General features: G+C 44.7%; 1 protein-coding gene across 4 annotated transcripts in view; it reads right to left on the bottom strand.

The window, feature by feature from the left end:
• Positions 1–18,388, bottom strand: part of PTPRO (protein tyrosine phosphatase receptor type O) — a 135,522-nt gene that overhangs the window by 30,443 nt on the left and 86,691 nt on the right. For all 4 annotated transcript variants that reach the window (XM_081926800.1, XM_081926797.1, XM_081926798.1 and 1 more), the window contains 10 exons: positions 17,897–18,058; positions 17,106–17,305; positions 15,363–15,483; positions 13,684–13,877; positions 12,612–12,723; positions 11,567–11,718; positions 10,170–10,290; positions 7,582–7,721; positions 1,604–1,736; positions 961–1,081 (listed from right to left, as the gene is read on the bottom strand). In XM_081926800.1, coding sequence (XP_081782926.1) covers positions 961–1,081; positions 1,604–1,736; positions 7,582–7,721; positions 10,170–10,290; positions 11,567–11,718; positions 12,612–12,723; positions 13,684–13,877; positions 15,363–15,483; positions 17,106–17,305; positions 17,897–18,058 — 1,456 coding nt within the window. The remainder of the gene's footprint in view (positions 1–960; positions 1,082–1,603; positions 1,737–7,581; positions 7,722–10,169; positions 10,291–11,566; positions 11,719–12,611; positions 12,724–13,683; positions 13,878–15,362; positions 15,484–17,105; positions 17,306–17,896; positions 18,059–18,388) is intronic.

Raw genomic sequence — 18,388 nt, 5'->3', positions numbered from 1 at the left:
GGGTGGGAGTTTCAGGGGTGGTGAAGGTCTTGCAAACAAGGTTGCTGCAGTGGCGCATGGAATCACCAACTGCTTATTAGTTAATTCATTTGGATACATGTAAGTAAGGGAACCACTTGTTGCTTATCACTTAAGAGATGAACATATTGGAGGAGAATAACTGGTTTAGCTGTGGTGCATCCATACAGAATCATAGAATTTTAGATTTGAAAGGAGCCCTAGGAGGTCAGCTCATCCAATTCTCTTCTGCCTGTGTCAAGTGCAGCCCAGTCCAAATGTGCAATCTGAGGTCTTCTGAACCTAGACATTCCAACCGCAAGACTGGAGGTCTCCACACAAACTGCCTAGCTTGTCTGGGCAGCCCAGTGTGCATGGAGATACACTGGGAGATACACACTGCTCAGGCTTGCGTCCCAGGGAGGTCACTTGCATACTGCTAACACAGCGATTTGACTTCACCCCCAAGAGGTGCACAACCTGGAGTTGCTGGGGACTGAAATTCTGCATGCCTAGCAGATGCTCTCTCATTGAGTTACAATCCTATTGAGCTCCTCATAGAACATGGTTCATCATAATATAAATTATGGATCTCGTAAGAACATTAGAAGAGTCTTGCTGAACCAGGCCAATGGTCCATCTAGTCCAGCATTCTGTTCTCACAGTGGCCAACCAAATGCCTGTGGGAAGCCCTAAAGCAGGATCTGAGCACAAGAGCCCTCTCCTGGAATCCAGAGGCATACTGCCTCCAAGGTGGAGGTCAAACATCAGCATCATTGCTAGAAGCCACTGAGCTTTGGGGGAAATTCTCCATGAATTTGTCCAATCCTCTTTAAAAGACAGACAGCCCAGTTAGTGGTCATCACTACTCATTGTGTAAGCAATATGCAGTGGCCCAAGCTCCTAGCTCAGCATGGCACATGGTTGCTCCATCTCTGGCATTAGAAGTCAAAGCTGACCTACCTGGCCATTTGCAGGTGTTTTCTCCGAAGGACCACAAGAGTGACCAGCAGCAGACCTATCAAAAGGATGCTCAAGATGGCTAGGACAGAGATGACCACCACGTTGGGATTCATCTCCGTAACTGAAATGCAAGGAGGAGGAGCCAGGTTAAGGAACAATACCAAGACACGATAAGGAAAAGACAACAATCCTGAATTATTTCTGCTTATAATAGTTTCTCAGAGAACACTTCCACAATGACTACAGGGGTCCTTTAAAAAAGGCATATAGTGACAAAAAATGATGGACAATTGACCAAAAAATGCAAATGGTGTACTCTCAGCCCCCTGACGGGCAAAATGTAAGAATAAGCTCAACAACTGACAATTTCATGCCCATTAATGCTACTCCAAAAGGTAGCATCTGACTAATAACTCAATGCTTAGGAATGTACATTTTGCCTAATATGTTCTTCTGCCACATCTCAATCTTAGACTTGGAGGGACCACAAGGGTCATCAAGTCTAACCCTTTGCAATGTAGAAATCTTCTGAAAACCATTTTGGGGGTATTTTCCACAGGTCCTTGCCCTATGGTCGCCTTTTTTGGGGGTGGGGAGAGAGAAATGGGTGAGGTGAGTGAAGAATCAAAGGAATTCAGCTCACCCATTGTGGAGACAGCAATGAAGGTGGGGATGCTGGGACTGTTGTGGCTGAAGGTGGTCACACTGCAGTTGTAGGACGTGGCAGGCAGGAGGCTGGAGATGGTCACTACATGCGAAGAGACCGTAACAGGCTCCTAAATGTAGGGGGGAGGCAAGGAAAGAGTTTGTGGTTAGTGATCACTCCGATTATTATATGCCTTCCCCACCACCGCAAGTAAATGCAGGCTAAACTCCTGTATGTGCTTAGAAACATATAACTGGAGAAGACCCCAAGGGCCATGCAGTCCCACCCCCCTGCAGTGCAGGAATCTCAACTGAACATTCATGACAGATGCCAGGTGGCTTACCAGAAAGCAAGCCCCATTGAACGCTGAGGGCCTTAATTCTGAGTAGACATTGTTATTGTTGCGTTATTCATAGAATCATAGAGTTGGCAGAGACCACAAGGGCCATCGAGTCCAACCCCCTGCCAAGCAGGAAACACCATCAGAGCACTCCTGACATATGGTTGTCAAGCCTCTGCTTAAAGACCTCCAAAGAAGGAGACTCCACCACACTCCTTGGAAGCAAATTCCACTGTCAAACAGCTCTTACTGTCAGGAAGTTCTTCCTAATGTTTAGGTGGAATCTCCTTTCTTGTAGTTTGGATCCATTGCTCCGTGTCCGCTTCTCTGGAGCAGCAGAAAACACTTTATCTGTTATTCCATCCTTAGTATATTATTATCCTATCACCTTGCTCCTTTTAATATGCAGAAGTTTAAAAGGCACAAGGAGATAGGATAATAATATATTAAGGATGGAATAACAAATAAAGTGATTAACGCAACAATAACAAAAATAATAGTAGGTAAAGAAGATGACACACGGGTGGAGGGAAGGACTGGGCTGTGAGGGAAGGAGGTGAAGGGATTAATTGAAATTTGTAAAGATTTGTATAGGATTTAAGAGATTTTAATTTTCATAAAGATTCTATAAGGATAGCAGCAAGAAATATCAAGTAAAGGTATCGGAGAGGAGATCAGTGTAAATGAAAACATGAGATTTATGGTTTTGTTACATATGATTTATTTTGGAGTTGTTTGTTGTAAAGAATGTATATTATGCGAATAAAATAATAAAGGATTTGAAATGGGGGGGGGATTCTGAGTAGACGTGCATGAAATCCTCTAAGAGGAGAGGGTGCAATGTTTGGGGCTTCTTAGTTTGGGGAGGGGGGGAGCAAGTAACAGTGGACATGATAAGGTGTATAAAATGAAAGTGTGGAGAAAGTTGTTTTAAGAATTTTAAATATAGAATAAATATTCATAAATACACACATATCTAAATATATGAACCATGTGTCTGAAATAGTACAGGAAAGCAACCCTGAAGCAATTTTGACTCTCCCAATGACCTCAAATATTCCTCTGCAGTTAGGGAGGCGAGTAGGGAAAGCCTTCCCATTGTCTTTTCGCTTACAAATCCTGTCTTAAGGGAGAATTTGTATATGAATAGGGTGAGCCTGTGACTTGGATTCAGGAGCTAAATTATTAACCCATTACAAAAGAATGGCCAGGCTGCCCAGGTTAATGCAATCAACAACCATTATCAGGTATTCTAGCAGACAGGATTTCTGGGGCAGATGGCCTCCTTTGAGGTATGTATGATGATTTTGGGGTGGTCTTTGGCTAAGGGGGTTGGGCAATGTCAAAAGTCTTTAAAGGTGATTGCACACTTTTGTTCAAGGTCCCATTCACCTTGGAAGGAGGTGAGGAAACTAAATAAATATCTGCCTTGCTTTCCACTGGATCCTGCCTCCACCCATTCTTCTCTGACTGATCATCGACTTAGGGGACTCAGAGTTGGGCAGCAAAAGCCAAAACCCAATTTTTTACATCAAAGTGGACAGGGAGAAGTTTTTCTCACTGTCTTAAAATACTAGAAGTCCGGGTGATCCGATGAAGCTGAACACTGGATGATTCAAGTAGGGCAAAAGCAAGCATTTCTTCACACGTGGCTAAACTGTGGGATTCCTGCCATAAGAGATTGTGGTGGCCAGCCAACACTGTCCTGCTTAAAGAATAGGTTTGTGAGTGTTGAAACTCCCGCTTTGCATGGAAAACCACACCATCCTCATTTTGGATAACTTATATCCTGGCCTTTGCACAAGATGCAAAGTGTTTGCAAGAAAAACAAATGAGATTAAAAGAACATATCAAATCCGACAAATATTGTCACCCTTAAAAACAGCAGCACAACAACTCGCTAAACTGCAGTTATGGATAGCAGCAGTGTGGGGCAGCAACAAAGCATTCTCAAGCAGTACAGTCCTGGGAAGGCTGTAGCATGTGACAGAGACAAATGTGGAATTTAGCTCTTCTGTTCCTGACCACAGCATGCCGTGCAGGAAGGCGATAAAACCAAATCATGACACAAGCACAAATCAACAGTTTCGTCATAGTAACTCCCTGACCCTTTTTGTTTCTTCCTGGCTTTGTAACCAGCTCTGAAACAGTGACGTGACTCATGCCAGCACGTGGCAAAGGCAAGAGATGCTGCCCTAGGCCTAGATGAAGCAAGCAGATGAGGCAAAGTCTTTCCTTTAACAGAGGCCTCTGAGGCTGCATTCAGATATTCCCCTACCTGTTACTTTCCACGTTATATTTGAGCTTTCACAGGATTTAAAAGCCACAAATCTAGCGGAATCTAGTGGAAGTTTATGGCTCATTTCCATGTTAATTGGCTCCAGACATAATCCCTTTGCGAGCCCATAAACCCCCAAAATTGCAGAAGTAAAGTCATAATTTGGGGCGCCTTCCCAGCATGCTGTTCTCTCCTGCTGTGTTTATGGGGGAATCATGGGGGAACAGAAGCACACAGGGTAGAACAGCAGCAGTGTTGTCCACTGGTGTTTGCTCTCATGCCACACCACACCCACGGGAGTGAATGAAATTTGGCGTGACCTGCCAATATATCAGCCAACAAGCCACAGTTCCATAACACAACTGCAGTGTGAAAGGAACATGACAGCGTTACAAACAGAAAAACTAACACAACATTCCCCTCATCTGAATGCACCTTTAGAAGGTTCAAGCAGTGTAGAGAGATGGAAACCGAAAATTGTGATGATACAACAGGAGAAAAACCTCAGGAAGATCATCAACAGATGACCATTGTCTACCTTTTCATACCACCCAGAATCTTGGGTGTGCTTTCGTTTTTACTGACCTTTGTGGAAATACAATTATTTTATACCAGAGCAGAAACAAAGTATATCATAAAAGTATATCAACAAAAAGATGATTAATGTGTTTTCATCCTTTCTTTGCAGCCTATGTTGGCTCCCAGTACACTTCTGAGCACAATTCAAAGTGTTGGTGCTGACCTTTAAAGCCCTAAATGGCCTCGGTCCAGTATACCTGAAGGAGCGTCTCCACCCCCATTGTTCTACCCGGAAACTGAGGTCCAGTGCTGAGCGTCTTCTGGTGGTTCCCTCACTGCGAGAAGTGAGGTTACAGGGAAGCAGGCAGAGGGCCTTCTCGGTAGTGGCATCCACCCTGTGGAACGCCCTCCCACTAGATGTCAAAGAGAACAACTACCAGATTTTTAGAAGACATCTGAAGGCAGCCCTGTTTAGGAAAGCTTTTAATGTTTGATGGACTACTGTATTTTAATATTTTGTTGGAAGCTGCCCAGAGTGGCTGGGGAAACCTGGCCAGATGGGCGGGGTATAAATAATATGTTGTTGTTGTTGTTGTTGTTGTTGTTGTTGTTGTTGTTGTTGGATTCCCCACCACCAACACCTCTATAATTCAATTATTGAAATAAAGAAAACAATGCCTTAATTCTACCACACACCAGGTTAGGAACTGAGTCTTTGGGGGAAGTCATGTGCTTTCAATGCACAGTGTGGATATGACCAAGAAAACAAGAAGCAGTGTTCTAATGAAGGGTGCAAACTAGTTTTAACTTTCTTGTCCCCCCCCTGACATATTATTGCTGGCTTTCCCTTTTACATTCAAAGCCAGAACTCCCATGGGGGAAAACCCTTGGGCTTTCCCCTTTGTAACAGAACCAGAGAAATTGAAAAAAATGGAAGAGCTTCCTTCCTAATGAATTGTGTTTGCTGCAGATTCCCAAACTGGTGGATACGAAAATACTAAAGGATTGTCTTTCTGGGTACTAGTGGCTAAGTGTCGTGCTTTATAGAGGACCTTCATCTACCTGAAGGGCTGTTAAAGGACAGTCCTCTATTTGAAGGAGTCCTCTATTTGAAGGAATCCTTCCTTTTGCAGGCTCTCCACTTCAAGTTGTGTTTAAGGATAAAAACAGCCTCAAGAAGGGAGAGCAAGAAGGCTCTCAAAGAAACCCATCGACCATGAGCACTTTGCCAGCAGAAGCAACAGGTACACAGCTCACCTGGTCACAGCCTTTGCCACTGTGGTGAGATATATGGCATTTGTCTTTAAATTATAGCAATTATACCCAAGCTTGCAACTGTTCATATGCATCAACACATTCAATTTTATGCAAATAGGTGCCCCCCTTTTTGGTGATATGTAAACGGGCACCCTATAGCGCAGGTGTCATCAAAGTTGCTCCCTGTGGAAGTTTTGGACTACAACTCCTATCATCCCTCACCAAAAGCAATGACAGCTAGTGCTGATGGGAGCTGGAGTCCGCAACATCATATCTTGAGTAGTTGTTTAGAAGAGCTGTGGGCAAGGAAGGGCTGTAGCTCAGTGGCAGAGCAGCTGCCCTGCAACCCTCTCTGAACCTCTGAAGAGCCCCTGCCAATCATACTGAGCGAAATGGGCCAATGGTTTGACTCAGTATATGGTAGCTTCCTTGGTTCCTAGATGTAAGAGAGAATTACATTTTGGAGCACCCTTTCTTACGCTTGCATAAGAAGATGCATCTATTCCAGTTCCCCCTTCTGCACTAAAGAGCCCCATTTTCCTTTGCATTTGGTCATCCCCAAACTACGTCGCACTTCAGGAAAATCACACCCTCCCGTTAGGAGGCATCTGTGTTGCAGTTTTGAAAACATGCAAAGCTATTTAAATATAACAAATAGGGCTGGACGTTGCACATTATGGAATTACCTTTTCATTGATTAATTGCTGGGAGGCAAATTGAATGGGCAAATGAAAATGTCAGTTGATGGGACTCCTAGCTAAGGACACATTCATGTTGTGAAGCAACCTTGGTCCTGATGTGCTAGTATAATGAGGGAATCAGAAAAGTATCAAAACTATATCCCTTTCAGGTGTTCTCCACCATGAGTTCAAGGAGCATGCAGAAGGGGGAGGGTGTTCTCTAGTGAGTCACACTGGCACAGACATTGACACACCCCTCTGGCCACAGTGCGAGTCACACACTGAGTTGAACATGTGAAATTGTGACCAACAGCTGTATTGCAGTAGAGGCTCTCATGTGAGCAGGAGTTCTGATAGTACACAATTCCTGATTGAACTGAATTCAGATACATAAAAAGAGCCTGCTGGTTCAGGCCAAAGACCTACAGTGGCAGATCAGATGCCTAATGGAAGCCCCCAAGCAGATTCTGAGTCCAACAACACTCTCCCTACTGGTGTTTTCCAGCAACTGGTATTCAGAAGTTGTAGAATATAGTCTTCGTGGCGAGGAGCCACAGATAGCATGATTCCCCAGTGAACCTGCCCAATCTTCTTTTAAAGCCTGACTCTCTTAAAGCTAAGAGTGTGGCCAGAGGGACTGTCCTGTTCCCCATCCCACTTGATGGATTCCCTGAACATGTGGATCTCAGCACCTGAAAAGGACTCATGTAGGATAGCTTTCGTTCATTAAATCAGCAGAAACTGGGGTTGCACTATTGAATTGAGAACTACCATGTTGGTTATTTGTCAGAGTCTTACATAGGAGAAGATAACATACCTGTGGGGGACAAAATGGATTCTCAAATCTTTGCCATCGAGATACAAGAGGAGGTTGAACATCCCCGAAGAAGAAAACACATACCTGGATCTTTGTGTCTTGGCTCAAACCAGCCTGCTGGCAGAAGACTTCAAAGAAATCAGCGACTCCCTCTTCCACCCACAGGAGAGTCACAGACGTCTGGGTCTTATTCACAGCAAAAAGTGACCTCGGAGGAGCTGGGTCTGGGGACAGGAGGAAAGTAACTTCAAAGTATCTTACAAATCCAACGGGAAGATGTGGCAGGCAGAACCAGTTGAAGAACCAGCTCTCTAGTGGTTCCACAGAGATGTTTTTTTTTTACTTTTCCCAAAGCTCTGTCAGCAGCAAACAGGCAATTTTTAAACAGAAACACCCTTAAGTAGCGGGCTGCTCCCTCTTCCCTATTTTCAGTTATTGCTTCATTTCCTTTTTTCAGTCGAGTCTTAACTGGCGTGTGTGTGTGTGCACCTTTAGGAAGATAAATGTTATTTGCACAACTTTTGACAGAGGGTTCCGGAAGCTGTTATTTTGTGGAGCTAGAACCACACATTTCTCTTCTTGGCTTGTCTGACCCTAAGATTGCTGTGAGTCTGAGATGGTCAAAATGAGACTGTGTGCCATATTTAAGGAAGATCATTAAGACACACAACCTTTGACTGTTCAAAAGTCTGTCATATTCAGAAATATATCATTTCCCAAGGAAAAAGTTGGTGTCATTTTTTTGCTTTTACGTTTGAAAGTTCATATAGTTGGTTTTTCCTCATGTTGATATCCGCCCTCCTTGGGGTTATTATTTTAAGGAGATTTTGACAAGCAATTTCTCAAAGTTAATAAGAATAATGATGACTTCTGTGCAGGAAAAGTCTTCAGGTTGTGGGCATGCAACCTGCCAGAGGAGGGTTTATATGCCGGCAGAGAGGTAGGGTCTCACTGTTGCTGCAGCTGCTTCATCGAGCCCAGACCTGTGGACAGCTGCCTAGAAGCTAGAAGCATGCAATAAGGTGCATCTGGAGCCCCATGGAAGCTGCTGCTGGTGTTTCTCTTCCCAACAAAAAGTTAACTATCAGGCACAAGCCTTCCTTATCTGGGCTGGGCCATGACAGGTTCTGACCTATCTCTCAAATCTTTCTTTGTTCATTTTCAGCTGGAGTTCAAAAAACCTGACTTCATTGTATTTAGCACTTCCATATCTTAAAATAATAATAATATTTCCATTAGTGCTATGTCTGCCATTACTGCTACATCAGCAAAACATACCCATTTCCTTCCCTTTACTTTAATGCTGGGCTGTGGTACTTGTTCCATTTTATTAATTGCATCCTTTATAAATGTATTAAACAGTGTAGGCGGCGGTGGGCATCCATGACAGACTCTATTACTAATTCTGGCTCTTTGTTCAATATAATTTACTCTAAATATAGCTTCCGGGGTTTTGCATTATTGCATAGTATTCTTCTGCCCTTATAATTTTTTTCTTGCTTTCTGAAATATACCTGGCTTTTTTTTTCAGTCAAGGCTGCCTAGCCTTTTTCTGGGCTATATTAAACACACACACACACACACACACATGAATTAAGATTTTTGAGCTGGAAGGGACCCTGGTTTTCATCTATTCCAGCTCCCTGCAATGCAATAATATGCAGCTGCCCCATATGGAGATCAAACTAGTAACATTGGTGTTATCAGCACCACACTCTAACCAACTGAATTATCCAGTGGTCTATACACATCTGAAGGGAGGAAGTGTGGCATATAAAGTTCTTACTTTGAAGAGGAAGGATGGGATATAAGATTAATTCTCTCCCTCTCTCCCTCTCTCTCTCTCTCTCTCTCTCTCTCTCTCTCTCTCACACACACACAGAGAGAGAGAGAGAGAGAGAGAGAGACTTTCTACATATAAACCTAAATCTCTAGTCCTCTTGCTATTAAAATCTGAATTGCAAAGGTGACTTTGTTCTGCTCCTAGTACTTTCTTAAAACCAAAATGGCCCTCGCCAAATTGTTAATTTAAATTTGCTTGCATCTGTGCTTTACTTTGCTTTGTTAGATAATGTGGACCAAGTTAACTCTCTCTCTCTCTCTCTCTCTCTCTCTTAAAGAACCTAATGGCTTGGATTCTAAAATAAATGAGCAGAAGGAGGTTTTTCCATCCCTGCCCCCAGCCACTTGTTTCCCCTGAAAGACTTCTTCTCTGGAAGTTCAGGAGCCGCCGCCCCACACCTCCCATGAACAAGGCTAGGTGGGCCTGCAGAGGTTTGCTGGAGAATCATAGCATTATAGAATTGTTGAGTTGGGAGGGACCTGTAGGGAGGAACCACTCCAGATTAGGCAAAGCTCTGTCCAACTTTGAGTGATTCCCCCTCCCCCATTAGCAGCTCTCTGGGCCTCATCCTACATGGTCCAGGGGTGACCCCTGATTTACTTATCTTATCACTGAAGCCAAGAAACTAGTATCTAACCCTGTCTACTTTTATTAAGAGACTTAAAATAGAACACCTAGTGGTCAGTGCTACTCTTTCGACAGTTCATGTTAACTGCACAAAACAGGCAGTTCCGTTGTCTGTGGTGTTCTCAGTTTTACCGCCTCCTGGGTCTTTGGCAATATTTTGCTTTCACGAAATTGCAGCCCATTCCCCTAGGGAATAACTTACCAACTTTCACAAGCTGAAGCGCAGATGTGTTGCTTCCTGTTTCGGTGCAAGCAGTGACCGAGAGATTGTAGATGTCCCCGGGTGGCAGGTTGAGCACGGCGCTCATGACGTTTCGCGTCACCTAAAATGGTCAGTGGGTGAAATAGCGCCTCCACATAGGCGGTGACACCACAGCAGAAGAGACTGAAATTACTTTGAACCCTGTTACCAAGTGGGTGGGAGCATGATTCAGTGGTTGTTCTATCCCAGTTCGTCTGGAACTGGACCCAGCTGGCAGGACAGATCCTTATCTCCCCCAAACCTGTAGGTCAAGTCTGACAAGTAGGCAGGAGTGCCCACCTGCCAATCATCCATTGCCACAATAATGCCAGAGGAATCTATTTTTGCACTGCCCTCTGCAAGCACCAATGATCAGCTGATTTTAGGGGGTTTACCAAGCTCTGTGCAAGGAGAGCCCTATAGATTTAATGTGCATAACATATAATGTTTATATGCACTGAAGTTTAAAACTTACATAAAGATTAGCGTTTGCAAAGAGAAGTTTGCATTAGGCAGAAGGTTCAGCTTTAGATAAATGCTGAAATAAGGAGAGGCTGGAGATTTCCGTTTTGGTGTGTGTACTAAGTAATGACTCGTTGCTGAGAACTCTTATAAAATGCACTTTAAAAATTATATTTGCAGCTATATAGCTGAACAAACAAGTTGCTTGTATAGGATATCTCTCTGGAAGCAGGAATGTTCTTAGACTATACAGTGGTACCTCAGGTTACATATGCTTCAGGTTACATACGCTTCAGGTTACAGACTCCACTAACCCAGTAATATTACCTCGGGTTAAGAACTTTGCTTCAGGATGAGAACAGAAATTGTGCTCTGGCGGCGTGGCAGCAGCAGGAGGCCCCATTAGCTAAAGTGGTGTTTCAGGTTAAGAACAGTTTCAGGTTAAGAACAGACCTCCAGAATGAATTAAGTACTTAACCCGAGGTACCACTGTATTAAGGACTTAAAGAAGACTGGACCGCATTGTTAGTTTGTTTAAGAGCAATGTGTTACTTTGTATTTCTGCAACATTTATTTTGTAACTAGTTTAAGACAGTTTGCAGTAATACTTTTGGGGACTCTTTCCTGTGATGGAGAGCACAAGGTCCAGAACAGGGATTCCATTTGCATCAACTCTAACAAGTCCCAACGATAAAACGATCATTGTTGCAAGCCCCGACAGCTTGCAAACAATCAGCTGGTTTCTGGTGCTTGCAAAGTGCTGTGCGAGGGCCGTTGTAGGTGCAAACCCCCCCACTGCCCCATAACAAGTTTTTGTTTTGCTTTTTTAAAAAATCCATGACATTGTGCCTCTCTGCATGCGAAACCCAAAGGAAGTACAAGGTGTTTAAGCTTACACTCTTTTTTATCTTTTTCTTTCCTTCTGCAATAACCATCCAGTGCAACATTCGAGAATGCGAAAGGTCTGTGTTGTCATCACCATAGATCCAGCTGACATAGAGAAGGTTATTGAAATATTCAACTGAAGTGATTTCAGGAGATACTGGAGCTATCAGAAGGAAAAACAGTGCATCATCATCATTTGCACCTAATTTGAGGCTGCAAAGCATTTCACAATTAGATATACAACAGCAAACCCATGTTCCTAGTGTGGATCCTTATGTAGCCATAACAGTACCACCTACACATGACAGGGAAGCAGGGGAAATGAAAGTTTGCAGACATTAAAGGAATCTAAGCCGCGGGAGTGGGCAATATTCCAAAACAACTCAGTGAAAACTCAGCATGCTCAGTGGCCACAGAATGCTGGTTGACTGCTGGGGTGTGGGAACAGAAAACCGGAGAATGGAATGAGGTCTCCCGGAAAAGGACATGGCTGGCTGGCTGGCTGGCAGGCAGGCACTCTGAACAAGAGCACTTAGTACTGCAGTATCTTGTTGCAAGCCACACTGGTCCATACTTAGATTATAATCCTGAAATCCTCAATGTGCTACAATTTCACAATGAAAGTACAGAATTTGGAACTGATGGCAAAACTCTGCATCTTGAAAGGGCCTATCCTCTCCTTTTTTCGTATTAAAAAATATAATCAAGGTTCTAGTCCCTGTTGCTGCCAACTTAAAAAAAACCATTAAAGCAATGCTTGGTGAAACATCAGATGTCACTGCAGATTTAAGAAAGTTCTACAGTGGTTTGCAGGCCCAATGGTTTCTTCCTATTATCAAAGATCCTAATCCAATACTCTTACCCACTAGACCAGCCTTCCCTAACCTGCTTTTTGGATTCAAATTCTCACCAGCTCCAGCCAACATAGCCAGCAGTCAGGGATGGTGGCAATTGTAATCCATCTCCATCTAGAGGCCAGCAGCCTCCACAGTGTCTTATATTCAAGAGCAAAACCACACACACAACCTGTGAAAGGTTCTCCAAAGCTCTATTCACCTGTTATGAAGCTGATGGTGGAACTGTCACAACAGCTCAGTTCTGGGACTCCCCATGTCACCATGGTGACCCGAAAGTTGTAATACCAGGCAGGCAGAAGGTTTCCTATTCTCTGAAAGATGTGCAAACAAGAAGAGGCATGGAAGAAAGAGAATTAGCTCCTGAAAAAGTGGGATCTGAAAGCGACGTTAAGGCTACGTTCTGGATTGGACCTAGAATACCTATGACTGCCTACAGAGTGTTTGGCATTGAATTGCTGTACGCATTTATTTAAAAAGGTAAAGGTAAAGGACCCCTGATAGTTAAGTCCAGTTGCAGATGACTCTGGGGTTGCGGCACTCATCTCGCTTTACAGGCCAAGGGTGCTGGCATTTGTCCACAGACAGTTTTTCTGGTTCATGTGGCCAGCATGACTAAGCCACTTCTGGCACAACGGAACACAGAAACCAGAGCAGCACATGGAAACGCCATTTACCTTCCCGCTGGAGCGGTACCTATTTATCTACTTGTACTTTTTGGCGTTCTTCCAAACTGCTAGGTTGGCAGGAGCTGGGAGCAAGCAACAGGAGCTCGCCCCGTCATAAAAAAGGCAAGAGTTTTACAACAATATAAAATATCATGGATAAAAAACAGTTAAAACTGGTATTTTGAAATATTCAGAAGAAGATTAAAATCAACAGTAGCTAAAATGAAATGAAACCCATGTAATTTCTAAGTCTCTGGATATGCTTGCCCCTCAAAAAACATGTTTTAAGCAGGCAAAATATTACAATGAAGGCAACTGCTTGATGTCAATAGGTTGGGGGTTTCAAAGTGTAGGTGCTGCCACACTAAAATGTTGATTTATTACCAGTGTGGAATGAGCATTATGTGCCTCTTGTAATAGTGCCAGTTCCACAGATTAAAGTAGTCGAATGTAGTTCTGTTGTTAAGCATAGTGACTGTATTTACATGAAGCTGCATTTAGAAAGGATATTGTTTTAGAATAATTTTGTTTTTCTCTGTGTGTGAACGATGAAGTTTGGGCATGAACATGTGAGAGAGACATTTACAGCATCCAAGTCTGCTTTACCACTGATGACGTTAAGGAGACGGTTGCTGCTATTTCGTAGTACGTTGTCCACTCCGAGGTCATTGTTGACGGGTTGAAATAAAACATTTCTACAATGTATTTCCGGAAAACACCCAGAAGAGGCCTGTTCCAGCTGAGGACCACAGCAGTAGGGCCCAAAGGGTAAAGTGTTAAATCCCTTATCCCAGTTGGCACTGTAAAACAGACATGGAAAGCTATTAATACCTTTGCAATTCAGCACATAGAGTTTCTGCTAGAGGTGGGTCACCTCGTTCCCACCTCATCCACAAGAGCTATTTACCGTATTTTTCGCACGATTGGACGCACCGGACCATAGGACGCACCTAGTTTTCAGGGGGGGGGGGGAAATCAAGGAAAAAATATGATCCCCCCCCCCCGCAGCTCTGGGAGCAGTGGACAGGTTGCACGCAGCCTGTGCGCTACTCCAAGACCTTCTCCCTGCTTTTGCGGGAGGTGGCGGAATTCCCCCACCTCCCGCAAAAGCCCACAGGAGCCCCACTTGACTCCTGCGGGCTTTTCGACCAGGAGGGAGAAGGGACTGAAACGGCCAGTCAGTCCCTTCTCCCTCCTTGGGCAAAAGCCCCAAAGAGCTGCGCGCTCTTTAAAGGCTGCGCGGCTCTTGCAGGCTTTTCTGCGAGGTGGGGGAATTCCCCCACCTCCTGGAAAAGCCAGCAAAGCCGTCGCGCCTTCCTGCTGCCCCCCATCCTCTGGGGCTGGCAATGGGGGAAGCGCTGCTTTCCCCACCGCCAGCCTCAAAGCCGGGTTGGAGAGTAGCGGGAAGGCGTCGCGCGCCTTCCTGCTGCCCCCCATCCTCTGGGGCTGGCGATGGGGGAAGCGCTGCTTTCCCCACCGCCAGCCTCAAAGAGCAGACTCTCCTGGCTTCAGCGGAAGCAACGCGAAGCCTCTGTAGCGCAGGCTTCGGAGGCTTTGCCTTGCTATCGCTGAAGCCAGGGAGCCTGCATTCGCTCCATAGGACGCACACACATTTCCCCTTCATTTTTGGAGGGGGAAAATTGCGTCCTATAGAGCGAAAAATACGGTAGTCATCATGCAAAAATCTGAGGTGAGGCATACAGTACTATACATGTGATCAAACAGGGGCCAAGCCAATGTCTTGGGTAAATAAGGCACACCCTTGGTCTCATTCGCCACCAGCTACAGGTATAAGGGAATAAATGGGTTACTGGTGAGCAGGTTTATCCGGACTCTCTCCTTCCCAGTAGAACATGAAGAAAACATGCTACAGTCCTTGGTTTAGAATTAAAACTGAAGCATAGATTATGGTTTGTTGTGCTCCAACAAACCATAATCAGCAAGCTATGGATCCATAGCTATCATAGTTTTCCTCTTGCTTGCCCTGGGAGGAAACAAACTATAATCCCTAATCCAAATGCAATGCTAAGACAAATATGGTGGTTTGTTCTCTCCCAGTGTGAGGAGCGAGGAGCAAAGTGGCCAGAAATGGTGCATTCCTGTGAAAGCGTTACTTATGGCTTTCTGTGATGTACAGACAAAGCCAATGTTTAACTCAACACATGGGCCTTGCAGGCTTCTACAGAAGCAGCACCACACTCGTTCTTCTACCAATAATTCTTCTGCCTAAAACATCTGGTTTCAAGCAACCAAAACAACAGAGATATGCAGAGGTATCCCATTACCAATGGCAAATGTCACAGGATCGGAAGGAGGCCCAACCAGCGGTCCCTTCTGTAAGTAAATCACAACTTGGTACTGAGCGCCAGGAACCAGGTTTTCGATAAAGCTGCTGCTTGTATTCACCTGTAGAAATGAGACAGAGCATGTGTAAGGAAAGGAAGGCATGTTGAGCATCAGGGCCAGCTCAAGACCTTTTGCTGCCTGAGGCAGAGCAGAAAATGGCGCCCCCTCCCTGCTCAGAATCAAGGTGCAAAGTAGCCAAGGCCAGCCATGTTAACTTTGGCATGTAAGGTAAAGCTTCATGCCACCCCAGCTGTGAAAATACAAAGATAAATTATAGAACACTTCTGCCTTTTCATGCCACTCAGAATCTGCTGCCTGATGGTAGGGCTGGATTGACAGTACAGTCATAGCTTGGATTACAGCAGCTTCAGGTTGTGTTTTTTCAGATTACGGACTGCTGAAACCCAGAAGTACTGGAACAGGTTACTTCCAGGTTTCAGCGGTCACGCATGCGCAAAAGTGCAGTATTGCAACCCGTGTATGCGCAGACATGCAGATGCAGGTTGAGAACGCGCATCCTGCACATATCATGTTTGCAACCTGAGCATCCACTGTACAACCAATCACCTATTCACTCAGATGTAAGTTCCATTGCATTCAATAGCACTTTCTCCCTGGTTGAGTGTGCTTGGGAATGTAGCCGTACAGTGCTTTCCTGTGCATGTTTACTCAGAAGAAAGTTCCCCGGTGTTCAGTTAGATTTACTGATCCTCTGATATATACTGAAGTGCCACTGGTTTCTTCACAGCGAAACAAATGTCACTGAAGTCTCTCTGAAATACCCTCTGAGTCAAGCTCAAGCAGCCCAAGAAACACAGCCATGTTTTCTTCACTGTGCCCATATCCTCCATGCCCATGGTCACCCTGATGGCCTCCTTTACTGAGCATTCATCCTGATTTCTTTGTGCCACATGTGCTGGGAGGAGCATTTGTCCTGATTTCATTGTGGGGAGGTTAAGGGAAGTGCCATAGCTTAGTGGCAGAGCATCTGCTTGGGATGCAGAAGGTTGCAGGTTCTATGCCCAGCATCTCCAGGCACAGCTGGGAATGTCTCCTGCCTGAAACCCTGGAGAATGGCTGCCAGTCATTCAAGAGAGTACCAAACTAGTAGGAATAACAGTGCAACTCCATATAAGGAAGCCTCCTATGTCTGGATGCTATGCAATGCTGGTCAAGCAGTTGTTTCCACTGCACACTCCTGACACTTTCCTTACCACAAATAACCCGATTCTTTGTTGCACAAGAATGCCAAATCCACATTAGCTGTGCAAACCCGAATTTGCAATATGCAGTTCAGTCCCACCTGCAACTCAGTGACGGCCTGGAAAATGGAGTTTTCTTCCTCTTAAAGGTAAAGGTACCCCTGCCCGTACAGGCCAGTCGTGACCGACTCTGGGCTTGCGCGCCCATCTCGCTTAAGAGGCCGGGGGCCAGTGCTGTCCGGAGACACTTCCGGGTCACGTGGCCAATATGACGAAGCTGCTCTGGCAAGCCTGCACCAGTGCAGCACACAGAAACACCGTTTACCTTCCCGCTATAAAGCGGTCCCTATTTATCTACTTGCACTTAAGGGAGCTTTCAAACTGCTAGGTGGGCAGGAGCTGGGACTGAATGACGGTAGCTCACCCTGCCGCGAGGATTCGAACCGCCGACCATGCGATCGGCAAGTCCTAGGTGCTTACCTCTGAGCAATAATGCTTTTCAAGCCTTTGACTTTCCTTCTGTTTCTGGCATGTCAAGGACACGACAGATATGATGGTGCTAGTGCTGGTGGTCTCCTGTGAAGTGGTCCAGGACAACGAGGCCGTGGTAGAGGTCAGCACTGTTGCTATGACGTTCTGAGGTTTCTCAGTGAGCTCTTCTATCAATTCCCCTGTGGGACCTAAAGCATCACCAGAAACAAGGAGAAATCACCTTCAAAGGCTGGTCCTCCCCACTAACTGAGCACCAGTGTTATTCTGGATCCAAACCACTGCCTTAAAAAAGTATGCCTAAGATTCTTCACATGCATGCTTGAAAACTGAACAAGCGGTAGAAAGTTTTGTGCTTGTCAGTCCATCACATCTGCATACATTTATTGAGAAGAATCTAAATGTGACATTGATGCCTTAAAGTGGGGTGGGGGCAGGTGGGCCTCCATAAATTCCTGGACTACAACTCCCATCATCCCTGACTTTGGCCATGCTGCCTGGGGTGATGGGAACTGGAGTTTAACAACATCTGGAGGGCCACAGGTAATCCATCCTTGCCTTAAGGTCCCTAGCACTCTCTCATCCAAAAGAAGATGAACCTGGTCTTTACAGCTCTCAGAACCTTCAACTGAGGAACCGGCTTGAGGAAGCATCCAAAACAGTAAGAATCAGATTTAAAGAAGGCAAAGGAGAAGTAACATTTAGCATCGATTAACTTAAGTACCGACCAAATATACTATTGCAGATACTGATGTATATTATATAACTATGTGTAGACTTACTAATATAAAAACTGAGTGTTTTGGCAGATTGGCTTTCCCGAACTTCACATGAACCAGAAGAGCTGAATGTTGTAACAGATATTGTGTATTTCCCTGGTTCTTTCAAATCCGTGGCAAATTCATGAATGTCCTCGCCAACAGTCAGGAATTCTGTGAAGTTCTCTAAATCAAGAGAAGAGGTGTGAATTAGCTGGAATCTGATAGGGTTTCTAGTGACAGAGGTAACTGAATTATGTCCCAGTGCCTAACGCAGGGCTGAAGGAATGGATTAATTCTGGTAACATAATAATAATTAAATAAATAAAATTTTATTTATATACTTTGTCTACCATCTTGTAACATTACTCGAGAGGGTTATGAACGGCTGGAGTGGATGCATGGGAGCAAAGGGATATATTAAAAAATGGGACAAATCTCTTCGAGTGGTGCTAGTCATCAAGGAACGGGTTCATGAAAGCATGAAAGTGAAAAGCAACACAACTGAGGCAGAAG

The sequence above is a fragment of the Podarcis melisellensis genome, assembly GCF_964234715.1.
Source record: "Podarcis melisellensis genome assembly, chromosome: 10".
NCBI lineage: Eukaryota > Metazoa > Chordata > Lepidosauria > Squamata > Lacertidae > Podarcis > Podarcis melisellensis.
The sequence above is the reverse complement of the archived record's forward strand: the minus strand, read 5'-3'. Positions and strand labels throughout refer to the sequence as shown.